The sequence below is a fragment of the Helianthus annuus genome, chromosome 9, assembly GCF_002127325.2.
Source record: "Helianthus annuus cultivar XRQ/B chromosome 9, HanXRQr2.0-SUNRISE, whole genome shotgun sequence".
Classification (NCBI taxonomy): Eukaryota; Viridiplantae; Streptophyta; class Magnoliopsida; order Asterales; family Asteraceae; genus Helianthus; species Helianthus annuus.
In genome coordinates this window covers 10492154-10511539 of record NC_035441.2, presented here as the reverse complement: position 1 = coordinate 10511539, position 19386 = coordinate 10492154, and the positions used below count along the sequence as shown (strand labels likewise).

General features: G+C 36.1%; 2 protein-coding genes across 4 annotated transcripts; one reads left to right on the top strand and one right to left on the bottom strand.

The window, feature by feature from the left end:
• The first annotated feature begins 3916 nt into the window (after positions 1–3916).
• LOC110877160 (transcription repressor OFP8) lies at positions 3917–6674 on the top strand. Its single transcript, XM_022125327.2, has 2 exons — positions 3917–4352; positions 6227–6674. Exons 1-2 carry the CDS (start codon positions 3965–3967, stop codon positions 6565–6567), a joined length of 729 nt encoding a protein of 242 aa, XP_021981019.1. The 5' UTR covers positions 3917–3964; the 3' UTR covers positions 6568–6674.
• A 2496-nt stretch (positions 6675–9170) lies between these two features.
• Positions 9171–18456, bottom strand: LOC110877161 (disease resistance protein RPV1). Of its 3 annotated transcripts, none has more exons than XM_022125331.2 (8): positions 18236–18456; positions 17474–17951; positions 17300–17388; positions 16025–17126; positions 15642–15932; positions 11877–15545; positions 11653–11793; positions 9171–9634 (listed from the first exon to the last, which is right to left on the bottom strand). In XM_022125331.2, the coding sequence occupies exons 2-6, from the start codon at positions 17936–17938 to the stop codon at positions 11958–11960; spliced, it is 5535 nt and encodes a 1844-aa protein (XP_021981023.1). In that variant the 5' UTR covers positions 17939–17951; positions 18236–18456; the 3' UTR covers positions 9171–9634; positions 11653–11793; positions 11877–11957. The 3 variants fall into 3 exon arrangements, with proteins under 3 accessions (XP_021981023.1, XP_021981020.1, XP_021981022.1); XM_022125328.2 differs by having other exon boundaries at positions 9171–9625; XM_022125330.2 differs by having other exon boundaries at positions 9171–9625; positions 18281–18456.
• Between the last annotated feature and the right edge of the window lie 930 nt (positions 18457–19386).

The window sequence follows — 19386 nt, the reverse complement described above, 5'->3', positions numbered from 1 at the left end:
CGTCCAACTATCTTATGTGACAATCAAAGTGCCCTATTCTTGACTCAAAATCCGGTCGCCCACAAAAGGGCGAAGCACATTGACCTTGATTATCACTTCCTGCGGGAATTGGTGGCCTCCGGAAAGTTAGTGACCAAGTTTGTTCCCACCAAGCTTCAAGTGGCAGACATATTTACTAAGAGTCTTCCGAAACCGCAATTCGTCAATTTTCGTCAGCTACTTCGTATTGGTCCACCACCGTTTCGCTTGAGGGGGGATATTAGATAACTCTTATCTTTAAGGTGTCCTTGTATGTAAATTGTATTTATTCTTAGGTCCTTGTTTAGGCCTATATATTTTGTTTCCTATTCTTCTGTATTCATTCAATTCATAAATTATACAGTAGGAAACCAACATTGTTTTTTGTCTCTCATCCACTTCGGTCTTCTCTTCTCAATGTTGGTGTCAGTAAGAGCCGACAAAACCCATTGTAGATGCTCTAATAATTCCTAAAGTATACTTGTGTGGTTTTTAATACAAACATTAGTCGATGAATTTAAGGTAACCATTACCAAATCGGAAGTATAAGTGTTCGTACTCTCATGCTTTTTACGCTATTCATTTATATTTTTGTCATATTCTATTATTAATAAAAATAATATCGTTAATTATTAACAACAACAATAATATCCCTAAATATTCACTCTGAATCACTTTATACATATATTAGTTATAGAGTTTTATAAAACTAACTTATGGTTTAACTTCCAAATTATCATATAATCATTTTACATAATAATTAACATTTTTTTTTAAAAATTTATCACTACAAAGAAGAGTATTATCAATAATAAATTGTTCCTGTAATACTCGCATAAAATAAAAAAAATATACAATAAAATATAATCTAATTCTCAATCATGTGTACGTAAAGTTGTATGAGCAATTATTCAAGTTGTGCTTTAAAGTGATTTTGTATGATTTTTAAATCACAAATATGTGTCTTAAAACACAATCTAAAGATTTTTTTATTGATATTGTGTATTATTTATATTAAAATTTTAATGTATTTTTTTAATAATTACCATATGTCTTATTAATTATGTTAGATTCATGCAAAATGACCAAGATATATCCATAACAAAAAGACCCATGAAAATCACAAGATGATTTTTAAATATTAGCTGAATAAATAACTGACAATTCGACCCCTTTCTATCTGGATGTACAAGTGTTGATGCACTATATACAGCTTGGTTAAAGTACGTTCTTTTTACAAAATTGTTAAAATAAAATATGGACAAATAATTCAGATGGAAGAATCAACAAAGCAAGTTCAACAAACGTTTTAATACAGCATAAATGAATAAAATAAACATTATTATTCTTTTTATTAGTATGTAATTATTATGACCCCTTTTAATTCAGGGATAATGCAATAATGCATACAGTTTCATCGAAGTATTTAGAAGTTTTAGTTGAAACTATTTATATAATTAAACAACGTTAGAGGTGACATAGATCATTTTATTGATTCCTATAAGTTTTCCTATTGAAATATTATAAAATACCAATATATCCTAGAATTTTTTTTGTATCAACTACAAAATAGAAAACAACAACAAAAGTGCATGAATATACTCATCTATAATTTTAGAATCTATTAATACTTTGTGATTTCTATAATAGATTCATAGGCATTTATGTCATTGTATAACCCTAAGTGTGAAAAAAACATATAGTTTATAACTTTCATACAAGTTTCGTTTATACGTTTAAAATAAAAAAATGTAATATTTAAGTGACACTTAGAGTTGTTTCAATACCCTATTATCTTTAATTAAATATTTAAAAAGCATATAAATACATTTATGTTTTAAAATCTGCATATTGGATGGTTTTGGACTTTTGGTAAGGGTATAATCATGTTAGGTTAACAGGTTAGCGAGTCCAAAGATTTCGAGTTGATTGGTTGACATGTTAAGATTTCGAGTTGATTGGTTGACATGTTAAATTAGTGAATATGAACAAGACTCATAGATGTATTTGTTGGAAAGACATCATGCATCAACCTTAACCTAGACACATTAAAGTCGTGATGTGTTTTATATAGACCTGTTTAATGTTTAGTTACAAATATGAGTAATCCCTAGTAACCTTTAACATTTTAACAACTAGCTCCAAATCAAATGAATATTTTTTCAAATTGGTATCCTTTTTATTGTTTTTGTTTTATTTTACGTATCATTTCCAATCAATAAATTTGAGTTGAGTGTATATATTTTGGTTGAGATTTGAAGAATTAAATGAACAGGTTGGGAGTATAGATAAACGAATAGTTAGAGAAAAATGAGTGTACTTATATAAAGCCATAGTTTGAGAACATTTAAAAATCGAAGTAAAAAACTTAAATGCTAACTCTTTTTAAGCAACCCTTGTAATATCCAATTAGGAATTAAAAAAAAAAAAATCCTTAAACTTAAAAATGTTAACATACCAACCCATTTATTAAACGGGTCATGTACGAGTTAAACATGTTATTAATTTGGTTCCATCATATCGACCCATTTAGTAAATGAGTTACATCAGCCTGCTCAAAACATGATTATCTGTTCTAATATTTCGAGTCATACTAGAAATTGTCGTAACTGGATTTTAGTAAAAATATCTGTTCTCATTGCCAAACCTACCCTCAACGATGGGCGACGACAACCATCTATAGTGAAGTCGACATAGATATATAAAATCATTTTAAGAACCCTAAATTTGTGTGTGTGATTTTGATTATCGTCTAAGGTAAATTTTACTCAAAGAAATCATATAATTCGAAGAAACCTTAAACCAAATCAATTTTTATGTGTAACTCGTGTCACTTTCTGTACTTGTGTCTTAGTTATAAATGTGATAAAATGATCATGTCTATTAAGTTCCTAGAGATATTTGAAGTATAAAACATTCAAACATTGTTACATATGTTATCTTTTCAAGTTGTTATATCTGTCATTCCATTCCATATCATATACAAATACAGGGTCGGCCCTAAGAATTCGTGTACCCTGTTCAAGCTCGAAAAAACGTGCCCTTAGGTTTTAACGAAATTGGGTATTTGGCTCACTAAAGGTCTAAACCTAATGCCAATGCGTTAGTAACTAATCTAAACCATAAGAATAGTTTTGTAAGTGGGTCTATGTTGGTGTTTGAATGAATATACCCTATTAAATTTTTTTACATATACATATCCGGTTTTTTTAAATAACGTGCCATTCGAAATATCGGGCCCTGAACGGTGGTCCTCCCCACCAACCCTTAGAGTCGCCCATGTACAAACATACTGATATGATATGATATACAAACATATAACTCTCGCATACGGATGCATACCATAAGATTCGCTGCACTATATGAACATATACCATCGAATGAAATCACATCAATATTATCGGGTTGATTATTAAATCAATTGGAATACTTGTCAATGAGATAGCGGTGGAGTGGTTGGGGAAAGACTTGGTGTTTCTTGTGACCCAGGTTTGACTTTCACTCTCTCCATTATTTTCTGCGGCATCCAGGTGAAGGGCGAATACGGGTGGCGCCGGTTCGTCTTGGATGAGAGGCGAGGTTTTACCGATTATTCCTCTGTCGTGCGTTCGGGCGGGTGGAGGTGGGGTTTCCGCGCATCTGGGAGAGCCAATGGGGCTGACGGCGGTCGAGTAGTCGACCTTGGCCACAACGCCCGGTGTCACAGTGGTTGACACATCGTTCCTTGCCGTTAAAAAAAAATCAATTGGATTAATTTTAGAAATATAAGGATGATAACCAGTAAACCATAAAAATCTAATCTAGTGAAGATTTTATAAAACCATATAACTTATATAATATCCATAAGTCTTTTTTAATTTGTTAAAAAAACATTTTCTTCTTCAATATTTAAACTATACAACTCCAACCCATACCCCCCTCTTCCCCACTTTCACACACTCCAAAAATGGAAACTCCCATCAAATCAAAACTCTCCAAAATTATCCAATCAACCTTCAACTCCTGCCGCCCCAAAAACACTAACGACGTCTCCGACCACCGCTCATTCGCCGGAAAAACCCAAAACAACCGCCGTCTCATTGAACTTTTCTCACCAAAACCTCAACCACTTTCTTCATGTAAACCAAAACCCCATCTTTCCCGGCTTAAATCTCCGGCGACACCTCTGTTTCCGGCGAACACAGTTTGCCGGATTCCACAAGAGAAAATTTCAAAAAGAGACCGGAGAAAGAAGCTCCAGTGCCGGAGAAGAAGAAATAATCCAACGTTTTCGTCGATTACGGATAATTATTATTATAATTGGTGGAGTAGTGAAGAAGATGATCAAAGTGACGGTAATGTTACAAAATTAAAGTTTTTTTTTTTTTTTTTTTTTTTTTTTAACAAAATTCAAATAAATTAGCAAAAGTAGGAAATTACACAATAGCAGTAGCTAAACAAATGTTAGTGGTTTGTTACATGGTGAGATCGGTACCGTAACTTTTTTTTTTTTTTATTTTACCGAAAAGTACCTATACTAGAAATGAGTAAAATTATAAATTGAATATCATCGATTATGGTTGTATGGTAACGGCAGTGTAAAAATACTGAAAAACAACTATAAGACCAAGGGGTATGAGGCCGGCTTAGGCCCCGCGAAGCCCGACGTCGGTCCCCCACACCGCCCCCCTCGGCCCATCATGTTAAAACCGGCTGCACGAAGACGTTGAAGACAGGCTGCTTTCTTCCCCTCTCTCTCTCATCTTTGTCTCTCCTCTCTCTCTATCTCTCTCTAAAATCAAATAAAGTTTTATATTTTTTAATTGTTGTGGAGCCCCATCCTCCACCCTTAGGTCCATCCTCTGCAAGCCCCTCCTACGTGACGCTGACGTAGCGGTCCATCCTTATGGGGATAAGCCTCCCCATACCCACTAGTCTAAAAATGAATACAAATACTAGTACTGATTTTGTCTGATCACTATCTGTTTAATACGGTACAATACTTTGCTCGGTAAAAATATGTTATCCCTAGTTTGTTAGTGTGATCCGTAGCTGACTCACCATTATTTTAAATATATTATATTTTTTCTAGTGTCTCTTATGTATTAAGGCCGTAGCTGACTCCATTCTACAAAAAAGAGCTAACAAATACTTTATTTATTTATTTAATTGTATGTTTTCTCTAGTAAAACCACTCTGTTTTTCTGGTGATCAGTCCCTTCCGATTCGTTTGAATCCCTTTGAAAAAACTAAAGGAATCGAAATCGATACTACAGGTACCGATTTTATTCATTGGTATGAGTTTTGTATGATATAGGTACCGGTACTCAGGTAAATATGCTCATCCCTAGTTTGTTAGTGTGATCCCTAGATGACTCACCATTATTCTAGAATATTTTGCATATTTGTTTAGTGTCTCTTGTATATCTGGGATACTACTTTAGCTTTGCTATTAGTAGGATTTGCTGAGTAAAATCAACAAGTTCCAAAATTGAAAACCTTAAAAATCAATACTGGTACATGTATCAATTTTGTTCGTTCAGTTTTGAGTTCCATACAATACAATGCCGGTACTAAGTAAAGGTGTACAAAAAAACCGGTTTTAGGACAAAAACAGAAAAAAAAACCCATTTTCAACCCGAATCAAACCGCCAGTTTGTAGACTGATTAATATTCTTTATCTTTGAAACCGGTTTAAAAACCGAATTTGGTTTAAAAAACCCGGTTTACACTGTTTTTTTTTTTTTGCCCAAACCGGTTTTTAACTGAATCGAATCGATTAGTACCAGTTCGTGTTCAACCATGTAAAACCGAGTTTTAAAAACCGTTTTTCCCCTCACAAGAAAACCGGTTCGATTAATAACTCGACCGGTTAAAAAAAGAATAACTATTTGTACACCTCTAGTAAATCAGAGGTGCAGCTTTCAAGGGGCCGGAAGGGGCGCCCGACCCCCGAACTTTTCGCTCAGTAATGTTATGTATGTACATTTTGTATAGAATTTTTTTAGGTCTATACGTTTTCGACTCCCCGGTTTTATAAAAAGAAAATTAGTTATATAGAATTTTTAGCTACGGTGACTTCGCCACTAAAGTAAATTATGCTCATCCTAGTTTGTTAGTGTGATCCCTAGGTGACTAACCGTTATTCTATGAATATTCCTTTTGTCTAGTCTCCTATATACTGGGACATATTTAATTGATTCTCCATCGATCTTGTGTTTGTTCACAGGTAAGACCACTTTGTTTTCCCGGCGATCGGTTTCGTCCGACTCGTTTGAATCGGTACGGAAAACTAGAGGGAAAAGAGGTGGCTGTAGGGACTTGAAGGCGACGGATGTGGTGGCGATGGATGGGTTTGCGGTGGCGAAAGATTCGAGTGATCCGTATGAAGATTTTCGGGCTTCAATGGTGGATATGATTGTGGAGAAGGAGATATTTTCAGTGGAGGAGCTTGAGAATTTGGTGGAGTGTTTTTTATCGTTGAATTCGGAAGAACATCATAAGGTGATTTTTGAGGTTTTTGCGGAGATTTGGGAGGCTTTGATTACTGATTTGGAAAAGAGAGAATGAGTGTGTGAATTGTCATACTTGTTCTTGAGTTGTAAATTTTATAATGATGTAACACAAAAAAATTGTTTGATAAAGTTATGTTTAAAGGGTTATGAGTTTATTGTGCATTCAACTATTCAAGGTAGAGGTGCACAAACCCGTAATTTTAATAACCGGTTTGGTTAACTGGTTGTATTGGTTAAGTTCACTTTTTGACTTTAACCGGTTATTTTTTAACTGGTCCGGTTAATTTCTTTAACCGGTTTGGTTAATAAACCAGTTATTTTCGGTCCGGTTAATACCCTTAGTGGTCCTCAAATGGAACCCACAATCAGAACTCAAAATGGAACTCCAAAGTCGATTCATATACCCAAAAATTTCTATGAAACTGGGGGGTCGAAAACGTATATACCCAAAATTTTCTATACGAAAACTACACTCTCCACTGCTGAGCGAAAAGTTCGGGGGTCGGTCAACCCCTCCCGACCATTAAAAGCTTCGCCCATACTCAAGTAGAAACTATCATAACAACATACGGTTCTATTTGACATGGTGTTTTACTTCCATTTTAGAAGAAATCACCTACAAATCTTTTAGATGCTACAAGCAAGTAATCAGGATCATCTTTACATGGTGTTTCACTTCCATTTTTCGCTTGCATGTGTAGGGGTGTTCAAAAAAATCATAGCTCGCAGCTCGCTTGAAACTCGCTGGAAAAAAGTTCGAAAAGAGCTCGGCTCGAAATTGGCTCGGTTGTAAACGAGCCAGCTCGATAAGGTTTACATTCTTCATTTTTTGTCCCACATCGCTCAGAAGACAAATATTAAGAGAGTGTCTCTCCTATAAAAGAAGATAAAAAAAATGTACAAAGTGAGTTAACTATTTATATTTGCATATTTAGCCATTTGGTTAAATGTAATTGCAATTATAGCCCTTAGTCTATGAAAAGATTCATTTTTAGGGCTTTTTAAGTAGTAATTTTTGCGGTTCTTTGTTATTTCTAGCTAGATCGAACTGAGCCAAGCTAGATCGAATTTTAATCGAGTCGATCTCGAGCTTCAAATCCCAGCTCGATTTGAAATTCGAGCTCGAGCTGGCTAGCTCGAAATGAGTTCGAGCCGAACTCGGCTCGACTTAGCTGTTTTACAGCCCCATGCATGTGTAGGGATGGCAAAAATACCCGAGCCCGACGGGTATACCCGAAACCCGACACAAATGGGACGGGTATACCCGATACCCGACGGGTATTGGGCCGGGTATGGGTTTAGTTTTAAAAATTTTTGCGGGTATGGGTCGGGTATGGGATTAGGTGATACCCGACCCGATTACCCGAAACCACATACCCGTTTATCCGAACTATATACCCGATCATATACCCGAAGTTTTTAATCTATATTTTTATTTTCCATTAACCCTTATCTATTAGTGATTTATTTTAGTATGTTCATAATTTGAAAAAATAAATTTTCTTTTAGCATATGTATTTGATGATAGTAGTATTTGTATTTTAAATGTTGTAAAGTATATACATATAAGTGTATAAATATTATAAAGTTATTATTAATTTATGCTAAAACTTATATGTATGTAATGTATATTTTAATTTATAATAGTTGTTGCATAAATAAAATTATATAATAATTATAATAGTAAAATATGTATTTGGAAATCCCAATGTATATTTTTTAACAAACTAATGGGTATACCCGATACCCGCGGGTATACCCGGTACCCGACGGGTAATTACCCGACACATACCCGACGGGTATTGGGTCGGGTATGGGAAACGATTTTACAACCGGGTATGGGTATGGGATTACCAATACCCGACCCGAACCCGACCCATGCAGCATGTGTAACATTTTCTATTTGGCTGGAAAAGTGGAAAGCTAATTAAATTAAATAGAAAACTTAATGTGTAGTTTTCGGCCCATCTAAAGTAATCCATCGAGCCCATTTAAATAATTACATTTCCGCAATTATTTTGTAATATCACTAATTCATCAAAGCCCATTTAAGTTTTTCACATAAAAAGTCTCTAAAATTATCTCCAAATAAATGAATCCTCTAAAATGTTTCTTATTACAACTTGTATAAAAACGGTTAACTTTCTAAAAAAGATGACCATTTCTTAGGGGACTTCTGAATGGTTAATTGCTGAATCAATAATAGGTTTGAAACATTAAGTGCTGAATCAGTAAGAGGTCTGGACTATTAAGAGCCAATATAATGCTTAGCCGTTTAGAGGCAAATGTCAGACAAATTCAGATTAGAGGTCTTAAACATTCAGACTTAGTATAATGCTTAACCATTCAGAGGCAAATGTCGGAATCATTCAGACATCTGCTCACGAAACAAACAGTCTGAACCATTAAGTGCTGAACCAGTAAGAGGTCTGAACCATTAAGAGCCTCATTAAGAGGTAAACAAACAGACCCTTAGTCAAAACAGATGTAATACTAACCAGCAACAGATGGCTAACCACACCACGTGACCAACTAATTGGGTTGAACCTGGACCTGTGCTTTAATGTATTCCATGATCTTCACCTGTTTTACTTTTTGTAGCATTGGCCATCGGAAACGTTTTTATCACAAATTAGTTAAAAAAAATTAACTAGAAGATGAAATACGACACCAAATAACATATAAAAACTGTAAAATCAAATAACTACAATATATCTAAACTAAAACTAAATTCATAACATGTCATAAATGATAAATCAGAACTGTATTTTCCCAAACCAAAGCCTTTACACCCAAACAATTAAGAAGATGAAAAATACAAATTGCGCAAGACAAGATACAGACTTGTAACGAAATGCAGACCATCAAAGCGATCAATGATCAAATACAAATGAAACACAATCGACGCTCAAGAACAAACTGGAAATATCACTTTGATGAAAACCTTTATACAAAGTGACCATATAAGCGACTGAGTATGTATGTGGTTGATGTGAGCGGCTGAATGACAAATGATATGAACTAAAACCAATCAGTTAGTTTTCTCCAGAGAAGACTCCAATTCCACTTCCAGTCCCTCAAACACTCCTCGATCACAATACGATCACAATAACCTGAAAATACTAATAATGTACTAAGTAACGATGAATAAACGATTTTACCAACTTGAATCGATGCATTTTAACATAACATGATAAAAAGTTTCACAGAAGTAGTATCCCACAACCCCAAAATGAACCACTTTTAATAGTTAAAATAATGGAAAAATTACAAGTTTTGTCCTTTATCTTTATACCACTTTTCAGGCGGTGTCCTTTTTAACGAATGTTGACAGACGGTGTCCTTTACTAGGTATTTTGTTGCAAGTTTAGTCCTTTACACCCAACCCAGTTAAAAAACCCTGTTAATTATTGGGTGTAAAGGACTAAACTTGCAACAAAATACCTAAGGCTGACAAATCGTGTCTTAACAAGTTTAACAGGTTTCTGACGGCGCGCACAACATAAGTTTCAAACATGATTACGACTCGTTTAACTACTTTCTACCTCATGTTTATAAAACAGTTTTATGTTTTATGTACAAAGATGAATGAATGATAGATCCTAACATTGTAATTTTAATTATTTTAAAGATTAAAAAAATCAAAGGGTGTAATTTTCAGTCAAACAGGTCTAATCGTGTCTTAACAGGTACCCAATTGCCAGCCCTAAAAATACCTAGGTAAAGGACTAAACTTGCAACAATATACCTAGTAAAGGACACCGCCTGTTAACATTCGTTAAAAAGGACACCGCCTGTTAACATTCATTAAAAAGGACACCGCCTGAAAAGTGGTATAAAGATAAAGGACAAAACTTGTAATTTTTCCTAAAATAATCTATGAACGTATGCTCAACAGGAATTAGTATATATCTAGGCTTAAATAAAAACCAGTTGTCACAAAACAACAAGTAATCGATGTACAAATGTTTAATAAATAACACTTGAATTTGAAAAAAAAAAAAAAAAAAACAGAATTCACTTGCTAAAAACTTTTTCCGAAAAACAATCCTTTTTCACCTAACTTTCTTATCTAGTAAGATGTATCAAAATATCAACTACTTAGAATGAGATCAACCTAGACTCTTGTGAATTGTTTTATAGATGTAAATAACTCGAGTTTAACACGCATACAGACACACAGAGACAAAGACGCCCGACTGACCATGCTTGCTTTTGTGTTCTAAATAACTTTAAAAAAAATCGAGTAGGATGCCAGAATGGTACCTGAGGTTTGGTCACTTTTGCCACTTCAGTGCAAAACTCAAACCTTTTGAATTCAGGTCCATGTGGTTTCAATTTTGTTGTCATTTTCACCAAAAGCAAAATCTAGTCAGATTTTTTAGTTAACATCCAGTTTTTTTTTGTTTCCCCCCCTTTTAATGAAGGACAAAATGGTCAAATTTTTTAATTTGTTAATAAACCGTTAAAAGACCATTTTGCCCTTCGTTAAAAGGGAGAAAAAAAGGCAAAAAAAACTGGATGTTAACTGAAAAAATCTGACCAGATTTTGATTTTAGATGAAAATGGCAACAAAATTGAAACCACAGGACCCAGAATCAAAAAGTTTGAGTTTTGGACTAAAGTGGCAAAAGTGATCAAACCTCAAAGACCATTTTGGCAGTTTACTCAAAAAAACCCCACAACAGCTTATGAAAAATTCCCATTATAAATGCCTGAAATTATCTCACAATTAAAATTCAGAAATCCACTCTACTTTTATTTTTAGGTTTGGGTCGGCTTGTCTACAAGTTTAAATAAGTTAGGCTCGACTCGGCTCGTTTACACTAAGGCTCGAGAAGGCTTGACGAGCCTAACGAGCTTCACATGCGAGGCTCGGGCTCGATAAACAAACGAGCTTTATTTTAGGCTCAAGCTCGGCTCGGCTCGTTTCAAGCTTTTTCTCGAGCCGATCTCGAGTAGCTCGCAAGCCGCTCAGCTCGTTTGCACCCCTACACATAAACAATACACATTTTTGTATGGTACCAGAAATTAAAAAAAAAAAAAACACATTCTAAGATCACAAGCTTAAAATTACATTTAAAATTACAAAAACAAAAGAAGTTATACGTGGTTTCTTGCATTGACTGTTTAAACTTACCAAAACTCAATGAAGTCACCTGAGCTCGATCGATTGCTTTAACACAGAATAATACTTGTGCTTCAACATCAGTTTCTTGAAAGAACATCCTTCGCGCGCTAGAACTTGTTGATTTATGCTCGACTATGTACAGTTTAACGCCTACATGAAATGGCTACTTTCCATCAATATTACTCTATGACTAACTCGAAAAATCAAATCAAAGTAAATGATAAATAGAATACCTGTCAGAATACGTCTTTTTAATCAACTACCCGAAATCACAACTTCAGTACCAGAGGAGACACATGTTGTGAGTGCGTATCTTATTCGCAGCTATATATGTAGGAAGAGGCCGTGTATTTTGAGAGTTTTTTCAAGGATGTAAAACCATGCCACTCAAGCCGATCCTTAGACCATACAATGCACAGATCTTTCAACTGGAAAATGCTCGACGGAAGATAATTCACGCCTGTACCTACTATATTTAACTCTTTCAAACTTTTTAGACGTCCAAGTTCCTCAGGCAATCCCTTAAGTAGAATACAGTAGGGAAGATGTAAATATTTCAAACATTTCATGTTGCAGAGGTTATCCGGAATATCTCGTAAAGATTGCATATCGGATAGGTGCAGCTTCTCTAAACACTGTAATCTGTCAATATCCTCGGGTAACTTCTCGAGAAGGAAACAAGATTTAAGTTCAAAAGATTTCAGATGTTTCAACATACAAATGCTATCTGGAAGATGCTTAATATCTTGGATTGATAAAGTTAGCTCCTCCAAACTTTCTAACCTCTTGAGATGTTGAGTCAGCCAAAGGTTAGACTCACTTAAGTTAGAACCACTGAGTTTAAGGAATTTAAGCTTGGTGCATTGAACAGGCATACAAAGTTCTACAAAGTCTTCACATCTGCTAAGATCTAATGCCTCGAGATCTGGAGTCAGCCCAAGGTTAAGCTTACTCAACTTAGAACCACTGAGGTTGAGGTATTTGAGCTTTGGACTTTTAACGGGCATGTGGAGTTCTACAAAGTGGTTGCACTTTACAAGTCGTAACTCCTCGAGATATGGAGCCATCTTAAGGTTAATGTTACTCAACATAGAACCACTAAGATCGAGGTATTTGAGCTTTGGGCATTCAATAGGCATGTTCAGTTCTACAAAGTCATTGCACCCTCTAAGATTTAACCTTTCGAGATGTGGAGTCAGCCCAAGGTTAAGGTTACTCACCTTAGAACTACCAAGGTCGAGGTATTTGAGCTTTGGACATTCAACAGGCATGTGCAACTTTGCGAAGTCATTACACCCTCTAAGATCTAACCACTCTAGATGTAGAGTCGGCCCAAGGTTAAGGTTATTCACTTTAGAACCACTGAGATCAAGGTATTTGAGCTTTGGGCATTTAATAGGCATGTGCAGTTTTACAAAGTCATTACACCCTCTAAGACTTAACCTCTCGAGATGTGGAGTCAACCTAATGTCAAGATTTATCAGCATAGAACCATTGAGGTCCAAGTATTTAAGCTTTAGACATTCAACAGGCACATGTAGTTCTATAAATTCATCACACCCTCTAAGATCTAACCTCTCGAGATGTGGAGCCAGCCCAAGGTTAAGGTTAGTCACCTTAGAACCACTGAGGTCAAGGTGTTTGAGATTTGGACATTTAATAGGCATGTGTAGGTTTACAAAGTCACTACACCCTCTAAGATCTAACCTCTCAAGATGTGGAGTCAACCCAAGGTTAAGGTTACTCACCTTAGAACCACTGAGGTCGAGGTATTTGAGTTGTGGACATTCAACGGGCATGTGAAGTTCTATAAAGTCATTACATCCTCTCATATCTAACCTCACAAGGTGTGGAGTTAGAGCAAGGCTAAGGTTACTCACCTTAGAAACACCAAGGTTGATGTATTTGAGCTGTGAACATTCAACATGTATGTGAAGTTCTACAAAGTCATTACATCCTTTAAGATCTAACCTCTCAAGCTGTGGAGTCAACCCAAGGCTAAGGTTACTCACCTTAGACCCACTGAGGTTGAGGTATTTGAGCTTTGGACATTCATCAGACATGCAAAAGTTTACTAAGTCATTACACCCTTTTAGATCTAACCTCTCGAGATGAGGAGTCAATCCAAGGTCAAGGTTTCTCAACATACAACCATTGATGTCGAGGTATTTGAGCTTTGAACATTCGACAGGCATGTGAAGTTCTACAAAGTCATTACATCCTCTAAGATCTAACCTCTCAAGATTTGGAGTCAACCCAAGGTTAAGGTTACTCACCTTAGAACCATTGAGGTCAAGGTATTTGAGTTGTGGACATTCAACAGGCATGTGGAGTTCTATAAAGTCAGTACAAGCTCCAAGATCTAACCTCTCGAGATATGGAGTCAACCCAAGGTTAAGGTTAGTCATCTTAGAACCACCGAGGTCGAGGTATTTGAGTTTTGGACATTCAATTGGCATGTGAAGTTCTACGAAGTCACTACATCTTCTAAGATCTAAGATCTCAAGATGTAGAGCAGGCCCAAGGTTAAGGTGACTCACCTTAGAACCACCAAGGTCGAGGTATTTGAGCTGTGAACATTCAACAGGCATGTGGAGCTCTACAAAGTCCCCACATCCCCTAAGATCTAACCTCTCAAGACGGGGAATCCGCCTAAGGTTAAGATTACTTACCTTAGAACCACTGAGGTCGAGGTATACAAGTTGTAGACATTCAACTGGCATATGTAGGTCTACAAAGTCAGTACATCCTTTAAGATCTAACCTCTCTAGATGCGGAATTCGCCCAAGGTTAAGAGTACTCACTTTAGAACCACTGAGCTCGAGGTATTTGAGTTGTCGACATTCAATAGGCATGTGGAGTTCTACGAAGTGATCACAGCCTTTAAGATCTAACCTCTCGAGATGTGTAATAAGCCCAAGGCTAAGGTTCCTCATCTTAGAACCACCAAGGTCGAGGTATTTGAGTTGTGGACATTCAACAGGTGCATGGAGTTCTACAAAGTTATTGCAACCTTTAAGATCTAACCACTCAAGATGTGGAGTATGCCTAAGGTTAAGGTTCCTCATCTTGGAACCACAAAGGTCGAGGTATTTGAGCTTTGGACATTGAACAGGAAAGTGGAGTTCTACAAAGTCATTACACCCACTAACATCTAGCCTTTCGAGATGTGGGGTTAGCCCAACATTAAAGTTACTCACCATAGAACCACCGAGGTCGAGGTATTTGAGTTTTGGACATTCCGTAGGAATGTGAAGTTCTACAAATTCATTACATCCTCTAAGATCTAACCTCTCAAGATTTGGAGTAATCTCAAGGTTAAGGTTACTCACCTTAGAACCACTGAGGTCAAGGTATTTGAGGGTTAGACATACATCAGGTATTTGCAGTTCTACGAAGTGATCACAACCTTTAAGATCTAACATCTCAAGATCTGGAGTCATCCCAAGGTTAAGTTTACTCACCTTAGAACCACCGAGGTCAAGGTATTTGAGGTTTGAAGATATGATAGGAATGTGTAGCTCTATGAAGTGATCACAACCTTTAAGATCTAACCTCTCAAGACGTGGAGTCATCCCAAGGTTAAAGTTACTCACCTTAGAACCACTAAGGTCCAGGTGTTTGAGCTGTGGACATTCAATAGACATGTGGAGTTCTACAAATTCATTACATCCTCTAAGATCTAATATCTTGAGATGTGGAGTCAGCCTAAGGCTAAGGTTACTCACCTTAGAACCACCGAGGTCAAGGTATTCGAGCCTTACACATTCAACAGGCACGTGCAGTTCCACAAAGTCAGCACATCCTCTGAGATCTAACCTCTCAAGACGTGGAGCACACGTAAGATCAAAGGTTCTCAACTTTGAAAAAGTGAGGTCCAAGAATCTGAGCTTCTCTAGAACCTATTATAAGAAAAAAATACGATGAATATATTAGTGTAATGAAAAAGATAGGATTATAATGCGTGATGCAAAACAAACAATGAAGCATTATTCTACCTTTGCTACTCCCGTTTCCCAAAGTTGAGTGATATTGCTACGAGGCATTTCAAGGTTAACAAGTTTATTTGCTTGAAATGTTTTTGGTAAACACCAAAATGGGTATTCATGCCAATGTAGAGATTGTAAAGCATCTGGTAAGTATTGGTAAACTTCGTCAATTTCATATATTTGATATCTGTTAACCACGTAAAGGAGCCTAAGTTTACGCATCGTTCGAAGACCTTTCATAATTATATCCGGATGGAGAACTGAATCCTGCAGTTTCAAACATTTTGTTCCGTCTGTGCCCTGTAAATAAAAATAAAAGGCTGACATGAAACTTTTGTCATAACAAATAAAAATATGTTGATTTTACACCTTAAAATATACTTGAACCTTACCAACTCATTAACCAATATATCTTCAATTTCTTCTTTAATCCATAATCGGCTATGTCTTCTAGGCTCATTAGGATGCAAACGACGAACAATATTCATGCCCATTTCTTTTATATGGTGTTGCAGGACCAAACGACCAACATCAGAAATAGTCATCAATGATTTCATTTGAAGAACCCTAAGAGCAATCCGAGCACGAAACCCACAGCTTTCAAGTATTCTGATTGCTTTCTCCTTCGTTTCACCTTCCAGAATGCAAGCAATATCCAAAAAGATTTCCTTGTAATCAGCCTCTAGACCATCATAGCTTAGTTCCAGGCTTTTCACTATTTCCAACAACGGAATTGTTTTTAGTCTTTCTAAGGTATCTACCCATTCATGCTCACTTCTACCACGAAGAAATGAACCCAAAACTTTGATTGTTAAGGGAAGACCGGAAGCATATTGTACAACTTTTCCCGATAGCTCTTCATACCCTTGATTTGGAATCTCTCTCCCAAATGCACACCTACTAAAAAGGCAAATTGCTTCTTCATCTGATAACAGATTGACATCATGAATAAAGTTCACTTGGTGTGCCTTCAACACTTGCTCATCTCTTGTTGTGATGATGATTCTACTTCCCGACTTAAACCAATTATGGTCACCTGCTAACGCCTCAAGCTGATTGATGTCATCCACATCATCAAGAACAATAAGTACCTTTCTACTACCCATCATTTTTTTCATCATAATTTTCCCTTCATAAACACTTGTTACATCAATGCTTTTATCACCTAACACATCTTTAAGGATCTGTTTTTGCAATTCCATTAAACCAGACAAAGAGCCTTTTGAAACTTCTCTGACATTCTCAACAAAGCTTTTACCTTCGAACCAAATGGACATATGACTAAAAACAGCTCTAGCCAAAGTCGTCTTTCCACCACCTCCTATTCCCTTGATCCCTATCATTCGCACATCATCAGAATCAAGTTCTAAAGATGAAACTACACTCTTTACCCGGGCCTCCATGCCTACCAAGTTCTCATCAAAGCTAAAATGGATGAAACGTAGCTTTAGTGAGATCTCTTCAACAAGTTTTCGGATGAACATAGCTTCATGCCTGCGTATTAAAGAAGATTCAATTATCTTACTTAAAATTCCACTTGAATAGTTAATTTTAGATCTATAACTAGAATAATTCATGAGGTAAATAACATAGTGATACTCAAACATAAGATGACATGGATGTCCATATTCTTCACGAATTAGCAAGAAACAAAAGTGAGGAAATACCCATCAACAGTGTTCTTCAACTCCATCCCAGCCAGGCCGGCTGCTTCTTTCAGAGCATTTCTCCATCTTTCAACATCCCCTTCCTTTTCCTGTATCCCAAAAGGCAAAACTTTCTTAGTATCTACACAAATCGTTCGCAGAAGTAAAAAAAAAACACAGTGATAAAGATGTTACCAGCTCTAAGAGCCTTGTGAACCGATCAAGGAATAACAAGATCCGGTACCAGAAGCCCCAACGGCCCTTTTCATGTTTAGCAAAGGCTTTTCCAACCGCCCCAGTTTGGTTGCGAACTTCGGTGGGTTCCACATCATAGAAGATCGGATAAGCACTCTGCTGGACCATCTTCTCCTGGTTCTCGATGATATGTACGAGCTCGTCTAAGCACCATGATGAAGATGCATAGTTCTTGGAGAAAACAATTATGTGAAATCTAGAATCTTCAATGCATCTGATGAGCTCATCACTGATCCTCTCCCCTTTCTCGATTCTTTCATCATCTTTGTAAGTTCTAATGCCTTTATTGACAAGAGCATGATAGAGATGATCAACAAAGGTCTTACGTGTGTCTTCACCCCGGAAGCTCAAAAAGACATCATACTTGAAGCTCTTTTGAATGGATGAAGCTGAAGTAGATGCCATCGATCAATTTATGCTTGAAGAATTGAAGAAAATGAAATCTTTATCAGGGAAGTTATATGAACTGATAAAAATTTATAATCTAAGACAATTGTTTGGAAAACCTTATGATGGGGTTAGGAACAAAAGATTCCTGTTCGATTAAAATACAAAGATGTATACCTACCTAACCCTTGTTGATTACGCGTTTTCACCATTATAATTATCCACTTGATCAATTATCATTATTTTACTAAAAGTGAATAAAATACAAGTTTTTCGGTGGGCTATTTGATTATTAAAAGAGGGGTTAAGTTTTACCTTAACGCTATGCTAGAGAGCAGATCGGAGGAGGTGAATACGCACCGTAACTGGTAGCTGTGAGGAGGTGAACACCAAGATGCAGACATGTAGTGTGTATCGGAGGTGCCGGGGATCAGCCGGAAAATCTCGAAGGGTGCGGTACGGCGAGTCGGTCGTCGGCTGTTTGGTGGGTGCCGATTGGGGCTGAGAGGGTGTTTGGGGTTCCTTATTTTGAGGGTAAAAGGACTTTTGAAGGGCAAAAGTCAGGAATTCCTTTTGAAAGTGTTTGGCTTTTCTTTGTTTGTGAGAGGGATTTGCCAAAAGTCAGGAATTCCTGGCTTATTTTGGCCAAAAGGACTTTTCAAAAGTTGAAAATAAGCTAAGCCAAACATGCCCTGAGTGGGCCCTTTCTCCTTGTTCCCGCTTCCTTCTTTCATTTTAAGGCATGCTTGGCTAAGTTTTGAATAACTTTTTGAAAAGTAGTTTTTAAGTCTTTTTGTTAAAGGGATAAAAATTATTTTTTAAAAAAGTATTTGGATTAATTTATATGGTGAGAAAAATCAATAAATCATAATGTTTTGAAAAGTCAGAATATTTTGGTTTTTTTAAAATAATTTTTCCACCTTAGCCAAAAAGCTATTTTAAAAAGTCATTTTCTTTTATCCAAACATTATTTTGACTTATTGGCTTTTTGAAAAAAACCAATAAGAGGGTGTTTAAGGTTGAGTTTTGAAGGAGATTTTTAGATTATTGAGTTTTGAAATTGTAAATAATTAGTTTTGAGTGTTTGGGTAAAAAAATTAAAAAAAAAAAATGATTATTTGCGTTTAGAAAGTTACAAAACGCAGTTTTCCAAAAGCAGCTCTCCCCTACTGCAACAAAACGCAATTTTCCAAAAACTGATTATTTGCATTTAGAAAAGGATTTTCACTTGTTTAGTTTTTTAAATATATATTTTCCAAACACCCAAATAATTGATTATCTGATTATTGTGATATCAAGCAACATAATTAAATCCAAACACTATCTTTCAACATCACGTTTTGTTACAGTAAATTATCTGATTCTGATTATTCAAAACGCATAATCTATTTTCAAAACTCAACCCCAAACGCCCCCTATGTCAATAAGTTGTTTTAAAAAGCTTAGCCAAACATGCCTTAAAAGGT